At 39.5% G+C, this 20823-nt stretch overlaps 1 protein-coding gene and 1 long non-coding RNA gene across 2 annotated transcripts in view; one reads left to right on the top strand and one right to left on the bottom strand.

Moving 5' to 3' along the window:
- The window catches only part of LOC148151352 (uncharacterized), a 124277-nt gene extending 121884 nt beyond the window's left edge, over positions 1 to 2393 (bottom strand). The window contains exons 1-2 of the long non-coding RNA XR_015754553.1: positions 2156 to 2393; positions 1523 to 1726 (exon numbers count right to left, since the gene is read on the bottom strand). This is a non-coding gene — a long non-coding RNA (uncharacterized LOC148151352). The remainder of the gene's footprint in view (positions 1 to 1522; positions 1727 to 2155) is intronic.
- A 377-nt stretch (positions 2394 to 2770) lies between these two features.
- cdc42ep3 (CDC42 effector protein (Rho GTPase binding) 3) lies at positions 2771 to 14523 on the top strand. Its single transcript, XM_043687204.2, has 2 exons — positions 2771 to 3237; positions 12842 to 14523. The coding sequence occupies exon 2, from the start codon at positions 13157 to 13159 to the stop codon at positions 13934 to 13936; it is 780 nt and encodes a 259-aa protein (XP_043543139.2). The 5' UTR covers positions 2771 to 3237; positions 12842 to 13156; the 3' UTR covers positions 13937 to 14523.
- Positions 14524 to 20823: the final 6300 nt, after the last annotated feature.

The following is a 20823-nucleotide window of genomic DNA, read 5'->3' as shown; positions in this document are numbered from 1 at the left end:
TTTGTAGAAAAAAATCTGGTGCAACTGATCTACTATTGGATCTTCACATCAGCATTCAGTTTTTGAATGAGGTTGCTGCTAAGGTTTGGGAAGTGTTCAGTCTGTCAACATATGGGAGATGGAATATTTCATTTTGTTTTTGGCAACATTCAAAGGCAGACAGAGTTTATTGCATGCAAGATGGCGGCAGTGGAGTAAGCAGTATTCGGGCTCCTGTGCCTGGGCTTGTCCCCTGGTCTGCATTTTTCTTTTTCCTTCTACCCCTTTTTTTCTTCCTCAAACTTATCTGATAAAGAGAGCTCTTTGGCAGGAGATGGATTCCTGAGTGGCGACGGCATTTTCAGAGACAATGTGGCTGCAGAGATGGTCAGTCGGCATGTGAAACCTGGAGCAGGACTCTCGCTTTCACATGGAGTAGGCCCCTGATGGCAATGTGGCGTGGGCTGGGAAGCCTGGAGTATGGTGTCATGGTGTGGGCTGGAATACCTGGAGCAGGACAGTGTCTCGGCAGCAATGCTTGGGTTGGTGTATCTGGAGTGGGATAGTCTCTCAATAGCATGGTGTGGGCTGTGTACCTGGGATAGTCTCTCAATAGCATGGTTTGGCTGATGTACCTGGAGTGGGATAGTCTCTCAATGGCATGGTGTGGGCTAGTGTACCTGGAGTGGGATTGTCTCTCAATGGCATGGTGTGGGCTGGTGTACCTGGGATAGTCTCTCAATGGCATGGTGTGGGCTGATGTACCTGGAGTGGGATAGTCTCTCAATGGCATGGCTTGGGCTGGTGTACCTGGAGTGGGTCACTCTCTCGGTGGCATGGCATGGGCTGGTGTAGCCTGGAGCAGGTCACTGTCTTGGTGGGATAGCATGTGCTGGAAAGCCTAGAGTGGGACACCCTCTCAGCAGTAAGGTGGAGGCTGGGAAGTCCAGAGTGGGATTCTGATGGCGGTATGTTGTAGCAGCAGAGAAGGAAAAGTAGGTTTCTCTTTTAAGTTTTTTCTTATTTTATTCTGTGAATGGTGCTTATGTATGAGCGACAGTACCCATTTTTCACTATATTTTATATTGAATGCATGTGACAATAAAGGATAAAGGATAAATTGAAGAGATCTAGACTGACCTTCAAATCTGGTGTCAAATGGTCAATGACACTATTCATTTGTCAACTGCAGATCCATGTCAACTGTATAACCATAGTCGTCACTTTTGGCATGGACGCAACTGAGATTTTCCATTTAGATCGTCTTAATACAGACTACAGAGGGCAGTTTGATTTTTGATAAGATGGACTCAGTGATGGTAATGCCATAGAATAGCTAAATTCACCGTTTTGGAGATGGTCATTGCCTGATACATGTATGGCACCAGTGTTACATGCCACTTATCAGGCCAAACCTGGATAAGTGGCATGTAACACTTGCTACAGGTCTTGCTACATTTGGAAATAGCGTGCTTAAGTATGTGAAGAGTTGTGAATGGTGCTGACCAATGTGTGATCATCAGTAAACATCTCAACCTCTGACCTTATGACGGAAGGAAGATCTGTGATGAAGCAGCTGAAGATGTTTAGGTCAAAGACACTGCCCTGAGGAATTCCTGCAGAGACGTCCAGGAGCTCAGATGACTGACCTCCAACAATCACAATAATCTTCTTGTGTGCCAGGCTCCAACCAGAAGAGTTCTCTCCCGTTTCCCATATGTTCTAGTTAAACCATGGTTCCTCGATCCTGCAGCCAGAAAAAAGTGAATTCTTTTCATGGCATCTCATCTAGCCTTGCGAGATTTGAAGTTAGCAAAGGATGCACCTTTAGACATGCTTAAGCATTTTTTTAAACTCACAGCTTCTCATTACAAAGTGCCTTGAGTTGGTTTTCATTTTAAAAGGAGAAAGTGAGGACTGCAGATGCTGGAGATCAGAGCTGAAAATGTGTTGCTGGAAAAGCACAGCAGGCCAGGCAGCATCCAAGGAACAGGAGAAGAAGGGCTGAAGAAAGGCTCGTGCCCGAAACGTCGATTCTCCTGCTCCTTGGATGCTGTGCTTTTCCAGCAACACATTTTCAGCTTTCATTTTAAAAGGCCAACATAAATGTAATATGTTGCCAGAATCAATATATACAAAAAAAAATTAAATGCGCATTACAGGCTTTTTACAATACCTTCAATCTAAACCTCAGCACCACCCTAAGTTTCTGGGAGCAGACCGTTCGGGTTGGACACAGTGAGTTTCAGCTAATTATATTCAACTTCCCTCCTTAGGTCGTTATAATTTTAAAACATTTTCTTTTAGACTCTGGGTATTCCGACTGTGTTAATATGAATTTATATATCTGTGTTTCCATTACATTTACATTAGCCCGGCACATTACCACTGTACAAATATATTCTTGACTGTGTAAACACTGGAGGGGAGTTGGAATCTCAAATCGTTTTGAAAACCAGGACTGGATTTTAAACTGACAAATATTGCTTTGTTTTCAATTGACTTGACTGTATAATTATATTTGCGCTGAGTACATTCTGATTACACACAACGTTTCGTTTCAAACATTTTTGAACCGATCCAATTTGAGTATTGAGTTCGCTTTTGAATTATTGTTTAAAGACGGTAATTATTAACTGCTCCAGCATCTCGATCCAGAACGCCAAGTTTTCAGTAGTACTCCCCACTTCCTCAGCTCACACACCCATCTCAGTGTATAACAGAGCTTGTGATGTGTCTTGTTTTAAGCTTGAGAGGGTAGGACCGTTCCTTGCACCAGCTTCATTTTACTTTAACATATTTAACGGGCTCCCTTCACGCTGCAGAAGTTGAATTCATGTGGTATCTGCAGCGCTCCCCAAATGTTATCCTCCTTCCTGTCGGCCACTTGACAGGCAACCCACCTCTTTCCCCTCCCAGCTGTTTGGCTTAGGGAGGGACAGATAGCAACAGGGAAAAGACTGTTCCCAACTGACGTGAATGTGACAGACAGACACAGGTGAACGCCGCTTGTCAGGATCCGAGGGTGGCTACAACATCTGGCCTGCTGCCACTGAAATTGACTCTTCAGTTCCGCAGACACACACATCCTGCGCACGCCACTAACTTCAGGGGAGCTCACGCTGCCAGACCTTGCTCTGGGGATTTGATTTTCGACTACTTCAGCACCCAGCAAAGAGGAATTTCTCTCTCTAAAGGACAAATTGACAGGATAGTGAAAAATATTTAGCATCATTCCGCCAAGGCTCTGGGGAGACCGTAAGTCTTTTTCTTTCTTTCATTTCACTCCCACTTCCCATCTTGACTATGATTGACAGCTCTTTTCTTTCTGCTTAGCTAGAGATCTGTTTGAGTTAAAGCTGGATATAAAAGAGGTTCCTAATCTATCAACTAAAAGCAGCCTCAAAAACCAAATGATTCCACCCATTACGGGGATTTTACCAAGTGTCAGCATCTCAACCAATAGTTTACCCTCGCTAAGGTAGTTGGGATTAAATAGATACGATAATATCGCAAAATGCAAAAAAAAACAGAAGGTTTTTGAAAGTTAAGGCAAAATTTAGTCTTGTTTCTGATGTTTTGAATATTGTTTTAGCTAATGTGCAGGAACAGAAATGTAACTGCGGAAAAAATGTAACTCAATTAGATTAACGTTTTCAGCGCGTTGGTCTAGAATATGCTGGGCAACCCCTCTAAAATGAATGCTGCATCTGTGAAACTAAATACTGTGGGTGCAAAACACTCTAGGTCAGGCGACATATGTTCCTCTCTCCACAGAGGCTACATGGACTGCCAGTTAATTTGGTGGTCAGCTTCATTTGCATAACGCTGATTCTTAAAGATAAGAATCAATGTGCATTTGTTCTTATTTAGAAACAGTAAAGTAACTGTGTAACCGTACTTGTATAACCTTTAATGTAATAATATATTTTTTAAATGTTGCAGGGAAACTCTGTCAATGAAAATGCTTTGTGTCTCTGACCCATTATGTGAAAAACTCTGACGAGTTTGTTGCTAAAGAATTGAATTGACTTGGAATAATGTTGTGCTCTGGAAAATAAATTACTGGAGCTTCATCATCTAAAGGACATCAGTTAGTACCATTACTAGATTTGACAGACCAAGCAGACTCCTTTGTCATCTACTGTATCCTAAAATTCATTGATTTAAATATCTCCGTCATGACCTCTGATTCCAACAAAGAGGAAATAATCACACTTTTGACTCAAACTGCTGGAGACTAATGGATGTATTTTGGCTTTTCACACAGATAATGGACTGATAGACTGACACATTATTACCAGACACATGATTGTGGTGCAGCCATGAATGTGCCACCGTGGATTATGTATTCACAAAGTAATTAGTTTCTAGCTCTTTCCAAATTATAAAATAATCCCCTTACTTGTTTAATAGTAAATTTAAAATACTTACCAGAAAGGCTTCTCTCGCAGATATCTAATAATATGTTAGGTGCAGTGGCAGAGATACAGGTTTAAGGAAAATGCAGTTGGGATATTAGGGGACCGCCAGGATTGGCTTTGATGGGGAAATTAGCTGTTTCTTGGCTTCTATCCCTATATTGAAATTTCACTCGATTGATTGTTTTTGGATTAAACAGATAACAGTAAAAGAAAAATGAACAAGAAATTCCGAAAGTTTTGCAAATTCTTTTATATCATATTTCTTAGCACTGAGCTTATCCATCATGACTATTCAACTGTACACTGCATCACAACAATATCACTTCCTCTCATTGTATTTAGATGCTGGTTTTACTGGCTTTTACAATATACCTCTGACTTCACCAAGGGCCGAGCTTTTCATATGACTTGATAACTGAGGTTAGAAATTGAGGCATAAGAACCTCCTCCTGTGATCCTTCTTTGGGAACCTAACTATGCAAAGGGCCAGTTAAAACAGGGCTCATTAGTGTCCGAAAGCCTCTGCTTGTGCCCACCTTCAGAGAGTGGAAATAAGGGTATTTTTCTTCCTCCTCTTCCTTTTTCCTCCGGTTTCACTTCTGTAGCATGCAACAGATGAGGCCATTTCCTCCACTGCTTTTACATGCAACAGGTGTGTTGTTTCCATAACAAAGATGTTCTCTCAATAATAAGACAGGAAGCCTAACTTCATCTTTTGCAGGGGAAATGGCCAGATGCATGGAGAAATTTGCCATTCCATTCCCAAAGTGGAGAGAGTGCAGGAGATGTGAGCTATTGAATAGGTTGGGGCTATTTTCCTTTGTGCAGCAAAAGTTGAAAGAGACCTGATAAAAATGTCCTTACCTCTGAGCCAGGAGGCCCAGGTTAAAGTCCCACTTGCTCCAGAGTTGTGTAATAACATCTCTGAACAGATTGATTAGAAAATATCAGTAAGATTATGAGGAGTATGGAAAGAAAAACATTGGTAGAGGGGTCAATAACCAGGGACAAACATTTAAGGTAAGAGGTAGAAAGCTGAAAGGAGAATTGAGAGAGTCTTTTGGACTCTAGGGAGGTGGGAATCTGGAACTCACTGTCTGAAAAGGTGATGGATTCAGGAACTCTTGTAACATTCAAGCAACATTAAGGTATTCACTTGTATTGTCATATTATCCAAGAATAGGGGCAAAAGTTGGAAAATGGGGTTAGTGTAGTCAAACCTTTGAGTGGTGCAGATATGATGGGCTGAATAGCCTCCTTCTGTGCTGTAAATATCTGTTTGTCAAACTTACCTAGTGGGATGCCAGTTTAGTGTTCAGAGATTAGACCATAATCTCCATATGTCCAGACTCTTAAATGGGCCAATATCTGAACAAACAAAATCTGAAAAATGGGATAATCTTGGTTTAAAATCTAGACAGTAGTTCTCCAAACAGACTATGGAACTGGAGGGTGGCAGCCACGTGGAGGAAATGTACAAGGATAGGCAAACTACTGCAGTGAGAAGCAGGCACACAAAAGATAATAAGAAATAGGCCATTTGGCCTCTTGGGCCTGCTTAGCCATTCAACAGGATGATTGCTGATCCAAAACACTCCTCATAACCACTTTCCTGCCATTTCTTGTAACTCTGGATTCCCTTACTGATCCTGTAAATGCCATTTTTATAGAAGTATCACTAAAATACTCTACATATAATACCTCTTGTATTAGTATTCTAATAGAATCACTATTATAATTTAAATGTGATTTCCATGATTATTAATCCATCTCACAAATGATCCTTCAGTCAAGAACATTTGAAAACCAGTGCTTCAGGGAATTAGACACACAAACATAAAATGGATTGAACATGCATTCAAAGCAAGAGACAAGATGATGGGATGAGTTTTAGAATACTGTAGCAAGCAGCCTACATAGACATTGGGTTAAGGGTAGTACGGTGGCTCAGTGGTTAGCACTGCTGTCTCACAGTGCCAGATACCTGGGTTCAATTCCAGCCTTAGGTGGCTGTCTGTGTGGAGTTTACACATTCCCCCTGTGTCTGCATGGGTTTCCTCCCAGATGCTCCAGTTTCCTCTCACAATCTCACAGATGTGCAGGTTAGGTGAATTAGCTGTGCTAAATTGCCCATTGTGTTCAGGGGTGTTTAGGCTAGATGCATTAGTAAGGGGTAGGAAAATGGGTCAGTGTGTGTTACTCTTCAGAGGGTCGGTGTGGACTTGTTGGGCCAAAGGGCCTGTTTCCACACTGTAGGGATTCTAATTCTAAATGGTCATCATATTCTATGCTGTAAGCTTCAATGGTTCAAAGATTGCCAGGTTTCAGCACAATACATGCAACAGGAAAATCAGATGCAATTCTGCCAAAGACTCAATTATCTATTCCTAAACTACAGGTGCATTATTATGAAAAGATAACACAGCCCAATGTGGTCTGCCTAGGATTACAATCATACTCACTACTCAACCTCTCGAGAAGAAAGCAAATATCAACTACTCAGACACATACTTCCAGAAGACTGCCAGGATTGAAGTGCATACTGATTTAAAGTTGGGTTCTCTAAATAGGAAAATATATTTTACTCTGGTGATTTGGTTCACTATAGTGGGTGGAATAAGTAGACAATTTATTTTAAAGGAACTGTATGTATTAGAGGAGCAAGTGGTTTGGGGATATAGTACATTAGTTACGAAAAGTAGCAATGTAAGTGTTTACACTCTAAATGACCTTAAAAAATGTGCTGGGTTCATATTTAAAAGACAAGAATATAAAAGCAAAGGGATGATATTAAATTCATACTGAACTTTAGTTGGACTACGTTTAGATCATTTCTGGCAAAAAGAATATTGATATCTGGAGATAAATCTTAAAAGATGTCATTGAAAGTGAGAGAAGAGGGACATTGGCTTAGCATGTTATAAGTGTAGGATTCCATTTTTTTTGATTTAGGAAGTGAAACTTACACAAACAAAGTGTAAAGGTTTGGAAATTGTGATTGCCGCTAAAGATTTCTTACTAGTGCTCATTAATGAAGCTGCACAACATTTTAGTGGCAGGCACTTGACCGAGAATGACAAGTTGATTGGAGTAAACTAGTCATTCCAGGGAAATACCTTTTACTATTCACTTTTTGCTGGGGCTTCCATGAGAACGTTTGATACATTTCTGGAAACTTTCTGACACTGTCAAGGTATCATTAACAAGAGTGCTAATATTTGTTCTGAAAGTTCTCTAGGGATTTCACTTAAAGAAAATTGATATTTATGTTCCAGCTTATTGGGCATCTGTAGGACCCCACATGTAAATGAAAATTACATTTAATTAGTGCTTGATTCAAATTATGACAATCAGCAAAGAGACCCAGAATGGCTAAATCCAAGCTTCCTACCGATGTGTCTTTCACGCACAGCATCAATTAGTGCCTGCTCTCACCCATTCACCAAAATAACTCCTGTTCCTTCATGTCTCATGAAGTGATTGCAGCAGATTACCAATGCATTCAAAGACAGGATTGGTATCTGTAATAGAGAGAAGAGAATAGGGATATAAGACAGTGTAGTGATTAGAGTGGAATGGAGGCTTGTGTGAAGTAAAGACTGCCATAGATCAGCTGTTTTGATTGCTTGATTTTGCTCTGAATGTAATGGATGCTTAGTTTTGTCTGTTTTGATTTTGAATGAAGGAGAAATGTAGGCCTGAAGTACTACTTGGGACATTTTAACATTTATCTGAACCTGATCAGGTGTACCCTAGAACTCTGTGGGAAGCTAGAGAAGTGATTGCTCGGCCTCTTGCTGAGATGTTTGTATCATCCATAGTCACAGGTGAGGTGCCAGAAACTGGAGGGTAGCTAATGTGGTGCCATTATTTAAGAAAGTTGGTGAGGACAAGCCAGGGAACTATAGACCGGTGAGCCTGAAGTTGGTAGTGGGCAAGTTGTTCATCAACACTCCCCAGGACCTTACCATTAAGTGGGACAGGATTTATACATATTTGGAAAGGCAAGGACTGATTAGGGATAGTCAACATTATTTTGTGCATGGGAAATCACGTCTCGCAAACTTGGTTGAGTTTTTTTTGAAGAAGTAACAAAGAGGATTGATGAGGGCAGAGCCAAAGACGTGATCTGTATGGACTTCAGTACGGCGTTCAACAAGGTTAGATCTCATGGAATACAGCAAGAACTAGCCATTTGGATACACAATTGGCTTGAAGGTAGAAGACGGAGGGTGGTGGTAGAGGGTTGCTTTTCAGACTGAAAGCCTGTGACCAGTGGAGTGCCACAAGGATCGGTGCTGGGTTTCACTACTTTTTTGTCAATTATATTAATGATTTGGATGTGAACATGGGAGGTATAGTTAGTAAGTTTGCAGATGAAATAAAAATTAGAGGTGTAGTGGACAGCGAAGAAGGTTACCTCAGATTACAACAGGATCTTGATCAGATGGGCCAATAAGCTGAGGAGTGGCAGATGGAGTTTAATTTTAGATAAATGCAAGGTGCTGCATTTGGAAAAGCAAATCTTAGCAGGACTTAATAGTGAAGTCCTGGGGAGTGTTGATGAACAAAGACACCTTAGAGTGCAGTTTCATAGCTCCCTGAAAGTAGAGTCGCAGGTAGTTAGGATAGTGAAGAAGACATTTTGTATGCTTTCCTTTATTGGTCAGAGTATTGAGTATAAGAGTTGGGAGGTCATGTTGCAGCTGTACAGGATGTTGGTTAGGCCACGTTTGGAATATTGCATGCAATTCTGGTCTCCTTCCTATTGGAAGGATGTTGTGAAACTTGAAAGGGTTCAAAAAAGATTTACAAGGATGTTGCCATGGTTGGAGAATTTAAGCTATAGGGAGAGGCTGAATAGGCTGGGGCTTTTTTTCCCAGAGCATTGGAAGCTGAGGGGTGACCTTATAGAGGTTTAGAAAATCATGGTGGGCATGGATAGGATAAATAGACAAGATCAATTTACCTGGGATGGGGGAGTCCAGAACTAGAGGGCATAGGTTTAGGGTGATAGGGGAAAGATATAAAAGGGACTCGTGGGCAACTTTTTCATGCAGAGTGTGGTACATGGACAAAATGAGCTGCCAGAGGAAGTGGTGGAAGCTGGTATAATTGCAACATTTAAAAGGCATCTAGATGGGAATATGAATGGGAAGGGTTTGGAGGGATATGGGCAAAGTGTTGGCAAACGGGACTAGATTAGGTTAGGATATCTGGTCAGCATAGCCAAGTTGGATCAAAGTGTTTGTTTCTGCAGATCGTATTTCAGCTTAACTGCTGATGGATAGCCCCTCCTCAAGCTTCCAATAAATTCCCCAAATGATATACTGTTAAAGAGAGCTGCTCTGCACTAAAAGCACCAAAACAGAGTATATTTGAGTAGTACTTCACTACTTCTGATGGATTTACTATCTGGGGCAAGACAGCTTGTGAGCAATACTGACTGTGTTTGGGTGTGGTTGAGCATGGCATCAGGCAAAAAGAACAGAAGCAATAATCCGCACAGAAGCTTAACTGGCTATTTGTTGCATTTCTGTCCATAAGCCTTAGTTGTGCAAAACGTTGTTTTTCAATAGAATATAACATCCAATGTCTATTTCAGAATTAATACCTTGAGTGTGAAGTACTTTGTGCCATCAGCATATGAAACCAGCTATAAAAAAGTAAACTATTTATCTCTTTAGAACCCTAGTATTTCATTACTTAGGGGGATAAATACTTTGTTTCATCTGATTTTTTTCCCTTTCTTTGACTCAACTTTCTCAACTTATTTCTTATCAGTTTCTCCTACACGTTGTGCCTCCGATGCTTCTCATTCATTTTTCTCAAGTTATGGATCCTTTGCTGTTTCCTTTATACATCTGATATATTGTGTCCTTCCCTTCATGTTTCTTCAGCTACGTCCTGTCCTGTCCAAATCTGACGCAACCCTGAATGTATCACTGATTCAGTATTCACCCATCCCAATAGGAAGCGAAGTCGCCATTCTATTAAGTTGTGTCTTGTTAAGTTTTGTTCCATCACAGCGAAAACATCAGAATACTTTTGCAATGGAGCAATATTTAACATTGTCTCATTCTCCCTTGTAATTCAAATTAATACTGCAACAGTGAATGTGTCAGGCCCAGTTTTTGGAAGTTCTCATTCTCCCTAATGTTATTTCTCTTACATTCCGAAGTTAACCACTAGGTAACGATTGCAAACAGGAACTAAGTCTGTTCTTATTCAATCCCTCTCCAGTGTCAGGCATCACTCATGGAAATTTGTAATGCCACTATCATTGACCTATTTGTGATCATCAACAGTTCAGACCAAGAAAAAGTGCTCTGAGATGTTACCAGTTGGTTAAACTGCTGTAGCTGTTGTTTCAGTCAATTTGAAGCTTTTATTGAAGCTTTTAGCTGTATGGAAAGGTTGCAGCTGTGTCTACAGTTAACAATTTTGTGCTGAATGAGGTGTGTGGTGCTGTAAATCATCTCTACCTTCTACTGTGGTGAGTCATTCAAATGCATGGTCCCCTTCACCATGCAGATGTTTGGTAGGATAGCCCAATAGAGAACCTGTTTTTAAAACTGAACTCTCAAAAATAACTGAGTTTATTTTCGTAATCCTGAGTGAGTGAATAATATTCTCCTTACAGCAGAGAAGGCTAAGAGGAGATTTAACTCCGGTGCTCAAAGTACAGTAACAGGAGAGTTTTGAGGAAGTAAATAGGTAAACTGTTTTCACCAGAAGGAGGGTTAGTAATGAAAGGACACTAATTGAAAATAATTGACAGATGAACCAGACATTTGATGGGGAAAAAAAGTTTTTACACTCTGGAAAGATTCGAGTAAGCAGGTTTAATAGTCATGTTTAAAATAAAATTGAAAGAATAGTAAAGGCAAACTTTGACAGCCAAGGGGGGAAATCAGGACTAGAAGTAGTAATTTCAAGGAGACAGCATAGGCATGCTGAGCTGAAAGGCCTCATTTTATACTGTATCATTCTGTGAGATATGCTGAACCACCATAATATATTTAAGGTAATGGATAAGCAAGAAGGAAACTTTTATTAAAGCAAACTCTCCCATTTATCAAATTGATATTTTATTTGTTATGGAGCACCAGAATTGTGGGTAAGGCCACTATTTACTGTCTATTTTTAATTGCCCTTGAGTCATGTTCTTGATCAGCTGTAGTTTGTATGGTACAAGCACAGTGCCATTTTTAGTAGCTGTTTGATACAACTGAGTGGCTTGCTAGGACACTTCAAAGGACAATTAGAAACAATCATATTGCCATGAGTCTGGAATCACATGAAGCTCAGGTTTGGTAACATAGAAACATAGAAGATAGGAGCAGGAGTAGACCATTTAATCCCTCAAGCCTGCTCCACCATTCATTATGATCATGGCTGATCATTGAGCTCAATACCCTTAAATCCACACTCCCCCTACCTCCCCCCCTCCCCCCCCGCCATACCCCATGATCCCTTTAGCCACAAGAGTTATGTCTACCTCCTCTTTGAAAACACATCAACTTCTTTCTGTGGTAGTAAATTCCATAGGCTTGCCACTCTCTGGAAGAAATTTCTCCTCATCATGGTCTGAAAAGATTCACCCCTTCTCCTTAAACTGTGACCTCCGGTTTCTGGACTCCCCCACCATTGAGAATATCCTTCCTGCATCTAACCTGTCAAGTTCTGTTAGAACTTTATAGGCTTCTATGACATCTCCCTCATTTTTCAGTGACTATAATCTTAACCTCCTCAATCTCTCCTCATACATCAGACCTGGTAAACCTTTGCTATGATCCCTCCATAACAAGAACATCCTTCCTCAGAAAGGAGACCCAAAACTGCATACAATATTTTCACTATGAAGGCCAACATATAATTTACCTTCTTTATTGCCTACTTCATCCACACACTTTTTCTTTCAGTGAATAGTGCTAGAAGAGACCCAGGTCTTGTAAAGCATTCCCCTCTCTCAACTTAAAGACAACAGATTTCTTCTCTTGGAGGAGATTACTAATTTAGATTGGTTTTTTTATGATAATGATTTCATGGTCATTATTACTGAGTTTAAATTTAAGTTAAATTACACCAGCTGCTGCTCTGGTATTAGAACCCATGTCCCAAAATATTAGCCTAAAATTCTGTATTATTAATCCAGTGACATTAACACGATGCCAACGTCTTCTCCCTACAGTTTTGTGCTGATTAAAGAGATTAGTTTGTTCTCCTATATCTATCAATTGCTGTATTTAAATTCCTCCAGCTTCCATGGCCAGATTTGAATGTGTCAATCTGAAGAAATAACCCAGGGCTTTGGATCACAAATCTCGTAGCATCAAGACTATGCTACCATTCTCTCATAGGATGAAGTTTGACCCAGTAGTTAGTTTGCAATTTGATCAATAAACATGCTCATTGTCTGTTTGATTTCCTTACAGAGATCACCGCATGTTTCTCGGGGCCAGATGTTCCAGGTTTTGAGTCATATAACTGATAACGACATCAGATTTTATAGAGCTACCCAAGTTTGTGTTTGTTTTCCTTCCCTTTCACTGTGGAAGAAACAATATCCGTTAGAAGTTGAAAAGGTTTCACGAGTTGGCAATGAGATTGGTTTCTCTGAAAAATAATAATAATTCACTGCAAAGAAGCAGGGGAGACGGAACCTGAAATCTTTTTGCTTGGAAGATTTTTATTTGTACCTGTGAGAAAAATTGGATGTTTCTGGACATTTTTCTAACATCGCCTGAGGGATGCCAGCTAAAACACCAATTTACCTGAAAACAACCAACAACAAAAAAGGCAAGAAATTTAAGTTGAGGGACATTTTGTCCCCTGACATGATCAGTCCTCCTCTTGGAGACTTCCGCCACACCATTCACATTGGCAATGGAGGGGAACATGACGTTTTTGGGGACATTTCATTCCTCCAAGGGAAGTACGACCTCTTGCCTGGAAATCAAGGTCAGGCAAAGCTTAGTCAATATGTAGGCCACAGTGAATTTTCAAGGGCAAACAGTACCCCAAATTCTACTTTCTCTGAGATGCCCTCACCTGTATTGAAGAATGCCATATCACTTCCAACCATTGGTGGATCTCAAGCCCTCAATCTTCCTCTACTAACTGCCGTAAGCTTTGTTTCAAAGCAGGATTTCTCAGCCCCTCCCAAACCCCCTCGACTCCACCCAACTACAGAGCAACACATGCCAGGCAAGGATGAGCATTGTGGGAATGGGCACATTATTACAGAAGGAAGAGAGGTGAAGAAGTATCCAATGGTATTACAGAATGGTGAAGCCAGCATCAATCACTCACAGAAACTTCTTGGACAATCTACAGAGTGTAAAATCATGGAGGAAGATTCCACTCACAGGACCACACAGTGTGGAATGACAAAAACAAACAATGCATCGGAGGATTCCCTCCACAATCTCACCGGATCACTTCTCTCTCTTCAGCTGGATCTAGGACCTTCTATTTTAGATGATGTACTTAACGTTATGGACAAAAAGCACAAGATGGAAATCAAATAACAAGCACATTCTCAACAAAGTCAACAACGGAGATCTTGGACCTCTTTCACAATACACTTGAACCAAAGAACCTGTATATGTGCCTATTGACCCCTTGAGGATGAAAGGTCAATGTTGCCACCTGCTTCTTAGAAATGGACTCGGCATCATCTGCAGTCGTCTTTTGTACCGATGAGCATGAAGGACTGCTGATTGGCTGTGATACAATTTCCACTGCTGCATTTATGGCAAAAGACATCCCGCAATATTTGCCCACTTGTTCACCAGAGGGGCAATCAGTTCATGTTTGCAGTGTAGCTGGGTCCCGCTGAAACTTGTCAATGGCTAGGTCATTGTTATGGCACTAGAGCAGAGCACTTTTTTGTGCAAATGTGTGTTTTGAGTCCGTGGTACCCATCCTTTATTCAGGCAATTATTAAAATTTAATTTCTTCACAACTATAATGGTAGTTTGCAACTATCTGTTTTTAATCAACTATTGCTTACTTTCCAAAGAAATTGTTTTTGTGAAACATTGCTAAAATGTACACATGTTGCTTGAAACAAGTGCAACATCTGACAGAATAAAGAATTAATTATGTAATATCATGCAGTGTCAGGTGTCACAGGAGTTATTTTTAATGATCCCTTGAAGATGGTATTTCCTTCAGTAACTTTGCCCAGTGACAGCATGAAGCATTGGTTTCACTCCTGATCAAAATGAGCATCTATGAATATAAGCTGAAAGTCCTTTTCTTGCGTACTTTATTTCTTGCATAGCTTTTAGCAGCAAATTTATTGAATATAAAATTAAGTGGTGATTGGAAATATATAACTCTACAATCAAAAGTGTCACAGGCATTTGTAACATACCATGGTTTATAGTGAGTAACAGAAACTGGTGTACTGTTACACTTCATACAAGGCTCTCATTGTCAAAGTCCACAACAGAATAGAACACCAAATGCCAGTTCAGTTACTGCTGCTGGAGGTCACATTATTATCAATGGTACACACATACACAGTAAATAAATGTATAATAGGAAAATGCCAAACGTAATATAAAATTCATAAGAAGTCACAAAGAATCTTTATTATAACAGCTAAAGTTACATTGTCTTTGAGCTATATTAAAGACTAGCAGAAAATGAGGTAAGAGTTATGCCTATTAGGAATGATTATCATGGATGTGACCCAAAAGTGAAGGTTCATTTGTTATTTCTTAGGATAGGATGTGGAAAATCTACTTTTGCTGATTTTAGTTTGTTTCCTTTGTCTCCTGAGGGTAATGAAACCACACCTGTTAAGATACAGACCCCACACATGGTAAAGTACAGGTAGACCACATGCATGTTAGAATATGAACTCCACATGCATCAGAGTTCCTGCTTCACAAATGTTCCTGCTGAGTTTAGCCCATCACTAATAGACTCCTGCATGCCAATACACTACAGCTTTTAGTTGAAAACATACAAGGTGTTTAATTGTTTAATTTCAACTGTTTCATGTGTTAGCTTGCCTGAGGTGGTAACATTTCTAACCAAGATGAGGAATTTATTCACTCATAGGGTGATGAATCTTTAAAATATTTTTATCCAAGGGTTGTGGAAGCTCAATCATTGAGCATGTTCAAGCCAGAATGTGATCAATTTCTGGAGATAAACAACATCAGGGATCATGGAGATAAAGCAACTATTTTGCACTGAAACATTGGAACATAGAAAATAAAAGCAGGTGGCTGGTCATTCGACCCATCAAGTCCATACCAATCTCGGAAATGATCATTGCTGATCCTGCACCCCATCACCAAACTTCTGCTCTCTCCCCACAATCTTTTGACGTCTTTAGTTTCTAGAAATGTGTTGATTTCTTTAATATGCATACTTAAAATATATTCAGTGACTTCACCTCCACAGCTTTTATATGGTAAAGAATTCCACAGAATTGCCTCTCTGAGTGGAGATATTTCTCCTAATCTGACTCCAATTACCTAAAGTGTATTGTAAGACTATGACCTATTGTTCTGAACCTCCTAGTCAAGGAAAATGACATCCCTGCATTCAGTCTGTCCATCCTTTCAATGCAATATTCACTCATTCTTCTAAATCCAGTGAATACAGGACCAGGTGGTATAATCTCTCCTCATGACAGACCTAGGAATCAGGCTAGTGAACCTCTACTGCACTCCCTTAATAGTAAATATATCTTTTCGGTAAGGAAACCAAAATTGTACATAATACTTTTGGTGTGATCTCACCCTATACAGTTGCAGTAAGACATCCTTGCTTTTTTACTCAAACCCTCTTGTATTAAAGACTGGTATACAATTTGCTTTCCTAACTGCTTGCTGCACCTTCATGCTTACTGTAGAAGAACACTCAGGTCCCCCTTTCCCAATCTATCAATATTTAAATAATACTCTGCCATTCTGCTTTTTTTTCTGTTGAAGTGGACAACTTGACATTTATGTACATCTGATGTGTTTGACAATCATCTTATCCAAGTCAACCTGAAGCATCGTTACATTCTTGTTACCACTCCCGCTTAGTTTTGTGTCATCTGCAAACTTGAAAAACGACACTTGATTTTCTGATCCAGACATTTAATATATATTGTGAATAGCTGAAGCCAAAGCACTCATCACTATGGCACCTCACTTGCCATGACCTTTCATTTTGAAAACAACCGATTGATTCCTACTCTGTTTCTTGCCAATGCCAGCATAATCCTATGTGCTTTGACTTTGCAAATTAACCTTTTATGGGATTTTATTAATGGCTTTCTGAAAATCCAATACACCATAACCACTGGTTCTCCCCTTTATCTATTCTACTAGTTAAGTCCTCAAAAAACACAGAAGGTTTGTCAAGCATGATTTCACATACATGAATCCATGTTGACTCTATTTATTACTGTTGATATTTCTCAAATGTCCAAGTGTTTCAAGTTATCGCATCTTTTATAATAGTCTCCAGCATTTTCCCTACTGTTGATGTTCATCTAACCGATTGGTAATTTCCAGATTTCACCTTCCTTTTTAACAGTGAAGTTTCATTTGCTACCCTCAACTGCCAGGACCGCTCCAGAATCTACAGAATTTTGGAAGATGACAACCAGCTCATTCACTATTTTCTGGGCCAAGTCTTTTAGCAAGCTGGGATATAGATTATCAGGCTCTATGGATTATCAGCCTTCAACCCCATTAATTTCTTCAACACTATTTTCCTTCAATTCCTTCTTGCCAAGAAACCCTTGTTTCTGGGAAGTTATTTCTTCTGTACCAACAGAAGGGAAGTCGTTGTTTAATTTAATTTCTTGTTCCGCATTAACAATTCTCCTGTTTCAGATTATAAGGTATCTGCATTTGTCTTCATTAATCTTTTTATTTTTACAATACTTAAGCTCTTGCAATGAGATTTTATGTTCCTTGTCAATTTACTGTTATACTCCTATTTTTCCTCCTTTGGATAATGTATAATTGCTCCAATGCATGCATTCATTCCTTAAGTATTAGCCATTGCCTATTCATTGTCATGTTTTTTAATGAAGTTATCCAGTCTATCACATCTTTTTAATGCCAGCTGTACTTGCTACACCACATTTCTACTTTGCTTTCATTTTCATCTTTGTTTCCCTCACTCTTATCTCCTTGCTCAGGTTCCCACCTCCCTGCCACTCTAGTTTAAACCTGCTCTCACTGTACTAGCGAATGCCCCTGTGATGATATTGATTCCAGTCCTGCTGCGTGCATCTTGTTCAGCTTGTATAGTTCCTGTCTTCCCCAGAATCAATCCCAATGCCTCAAGAACATTAATCCCTCCCAACTGCACCATCCATCCATGGAATCATTTGGTCTGATCTCATATTCCTCATCTCACTATGATCAAGTGAGTAATGCTGAGATCAGTACCATTGAGTCCTGCTTTTTAATTTATTGCTCCCTATGTTCTGCTTGCAAGACCCCATCTGTCTTTTTTACCTATGTTGTTGATCCTGACATGGACCCCATGTTCTCTTTTACCGTTCAGAATAACCTGCAGTTGCTCAATGACGTTTTGATCCTGGCACGAGGAAGGTAACATTCTATCCAGGTGTTACATCTCTAACTGTAGTTCCCCTTACTATAGAATCCCCTGTCATTAAGATGACAACAATTATTAATGACAACAATTATCTAATTGAATGGTGGAGTTTGCTCAATTCCTTTGACAACGTGTCTTGGCAAAAAGTTTGTAGATTTGACCCTCAACTTACAAGTGGAGTGGAGTGAAGAACGTAATTGAAGCTGATTATCTGGTACAATACTGAGGAACTGCTGTACTGTCATAGATGTCGGTCTTCAGGTAAATCATTTCAGGCACAGATGAACCATGGCATGATTCTCCAAATACGATTCTCAATTTTAAAAACTGACCAGTCTGCTGTCAGTAAGATATAATGACAGTATCAAAAATAAAAATTATAAATCAACTGCAAAGTGAGATATCATGAGGTATTAAAGTTAATTCAAATTAATATAACTATTTTCTATTCTCGTCTAAATATCCATTTCCGAGGAAGCCGAATTACTTGGGGCCTATAATCAGCTCCTTCTGTTTATGGAAGTTGCATGAGGCCTCCTGGGATTCTGAACAGAAAAGAGAAGAGATAAACTTCAGTTAGAGGTCGTCGATTAATGTTCAGGGCCAAGTGGTACTGGTAATCATCTCTTTTAACATTCCTAACGTTCTTGTCAGTGACTATTTAAACTGTAAGAATTTTTTGGGTTTTTTTTGCACAGATCACAAAGGTTATTAATGTGCAAAGATTTTCTCGAAATAGCAACTGTCTTTTTAAAACTTGTAAAACCTGTTTTATCAAACCCACAACCTTGTTAAAGACTCATTTAGTTGCACAGGTGACAATACAGCCAGTTAGTGCTGGCAAACAATTTCTTTAAATAAACTTTCATCCGAGCTGTATGACTAATGAGGTTAGATGCAATAATTCCTCTGGAACAAATGATTTGAATGGCAAATTCCAATTAGGCTACATCACACTCAGGATTCAGTGACTCTGAAGCTGAAACCTGATTAAATCCAATCTGCCTGTTCATAATTGTAATCAATGGCTGCTTTCTCAGCAAGTCAATCATTTGCAGTCTACAACAGTCACATTCCGCATAGCCTATAATTTGCTGATCTTTGGAAGACTCACTAAAGCACCCCTGCTATAGGCTGTCATTTTCAATGTAACATTTTCTTTCAGGTAGAAGGTATAATCGGTGATGTGGTGAGAGCGTTAGTGGAGAATTGATGAAAGGTGACTGTTTCCAGAAATTGGAGGAATTGAGAAGGGTGAATGGATGGATAGATAGAAAGAAAGACTTGCATTGATGTGACATTTTTCATGATCATCAGACATTCACTAAGGCTTTTAAGGCATTCAAGTGATTTAAATTATTGTACACTGCCATGATCTTGGAAATGAAATAGCCAATATGTGCACAGTAAGCTCCTACAAACATAATGTGATGGTGACCAGATAATCTGTTTTTGTGACATCAATTGAGAGTCAGGACACTGGGAATAACTCCCCTGCTCTTTTGCAAAATTATGCCTTAGGATCTTTTACATCCATCTGACAGAGAGTTTTGTTTAAAGATTAATCTAAAAGATGGTATGTTAGTGAAGCAATATTCCTTCTGTTTTTCACTTTTTTGAATCTTTCAACCTTCTGTCTCAGAGGCAAGTCTGCTGTTATACTAGCCACCACCAATACTAAAGAGTCAATGTAGAATATTTAGGATAGAGCAGAAGTCATGTAGGATAGAGTCATAGAATCATACAACATGGAAACAGACCCTCCAGTCCAACTAATCCATGCTGAAAATAATCCCAAACTAAACTAATCCCACCTGCCTTTTCCTGACCCATATCCCTCCAAACCTTCCCTATTCATATATTTATCCAAATGTCTTTTAAATGTTGTAATTGTCCCCACATTCACCACTTCCTTAGGAAGTTCATTCAAACACATGAACTACCCTCCATATAAAATTTAGTCCTCGTTTCTTTTTTAAATCTCTGTCCTCTCATCTTAAAAATGTGCTCTCTAGGCTTGACACAACCCCCCCATACAAGGGGAAATACATCCACCAATAACCCCATTCATACTCTGTCACCCTCTGAGAGAATTTGATGAAGAGTATCAGAATTAGTGTAGAAAGTTAGGTAGATGGCTCTTGGGGCTAGAATTTCTACTCTAGAGAGATACACAGAATCTTTAGTGTGAAAGGAGATGTATAATATTAACTTAATATCTAAACCATGTTTAAATAACCCCTGTCTCTATGTTTAAACCCCTTTATGGTCCTTCATCAACCCCATGCAACCAGCTCCCATTCTTTTTCTATATATATGCTAGAAGTTATGGTCCATAAAGCTATAAGACATAGAAGCAGAAGTTAGCTATTCAGCCCATCAAGTTGCTCCACAATTCAATCAGATCAAGACTGATCTGATGATCCTCAACTTCAGTTTCCTACCTTTTCCTTTCCAAATTAAAAATATGTCTACCTCAACCTTGAAGATTCTTGATGATACATCCTCAATGGCCCTCTGTGGTAAAGAATTCCACAAGTTCACTACCCTCTGAGAAAAGAAATTTATTCTCATCTTTGTTTTAAATTAGAATGTCTTTATTCTGAGATTATATTCTCTTGTCTTAGACTCTCTCACAAGGAGAAACAATATGTTCACACATATCCTGTCATGTCCACTAAGAATCTGTATGTTTCATTCAGGATGCCTCTCATTCAAGAATAATGGGAAAGGGAGAGAAAAAGGAAGTATTGGCAGTGGAGAGCATTTGAGTGGTGAAGAAACAGAATGTCTCAGAGGGTTCATGAACAGAATTGATTTGGCTAGA

The sequence above is a fragment of the Chiloscyllium plagiosum genome, unplaced genomic scaffold (genome assembly GCF_037043375.1).
Source record: "Chiloscyllium plagiosum isolate Xiang-an unplaced genomic scaffold, Cpla_swu_hap1 HiC_scaffold_3, whole genome shotgun sequence".
Classification (NCBI taxonomy): Eukaryota; Metazoa; Chordata; class Chondrichthyes; order Orectolobiformes; family Hemiscylliidae; genus Chiloscyllium; species Chiloscyllium plagiosum.
The sequence above is the reverse complement of the archived record's forward strand: the minus strand, read 5'-3'. Positions and strand labels throughout refer to the sequence as shown.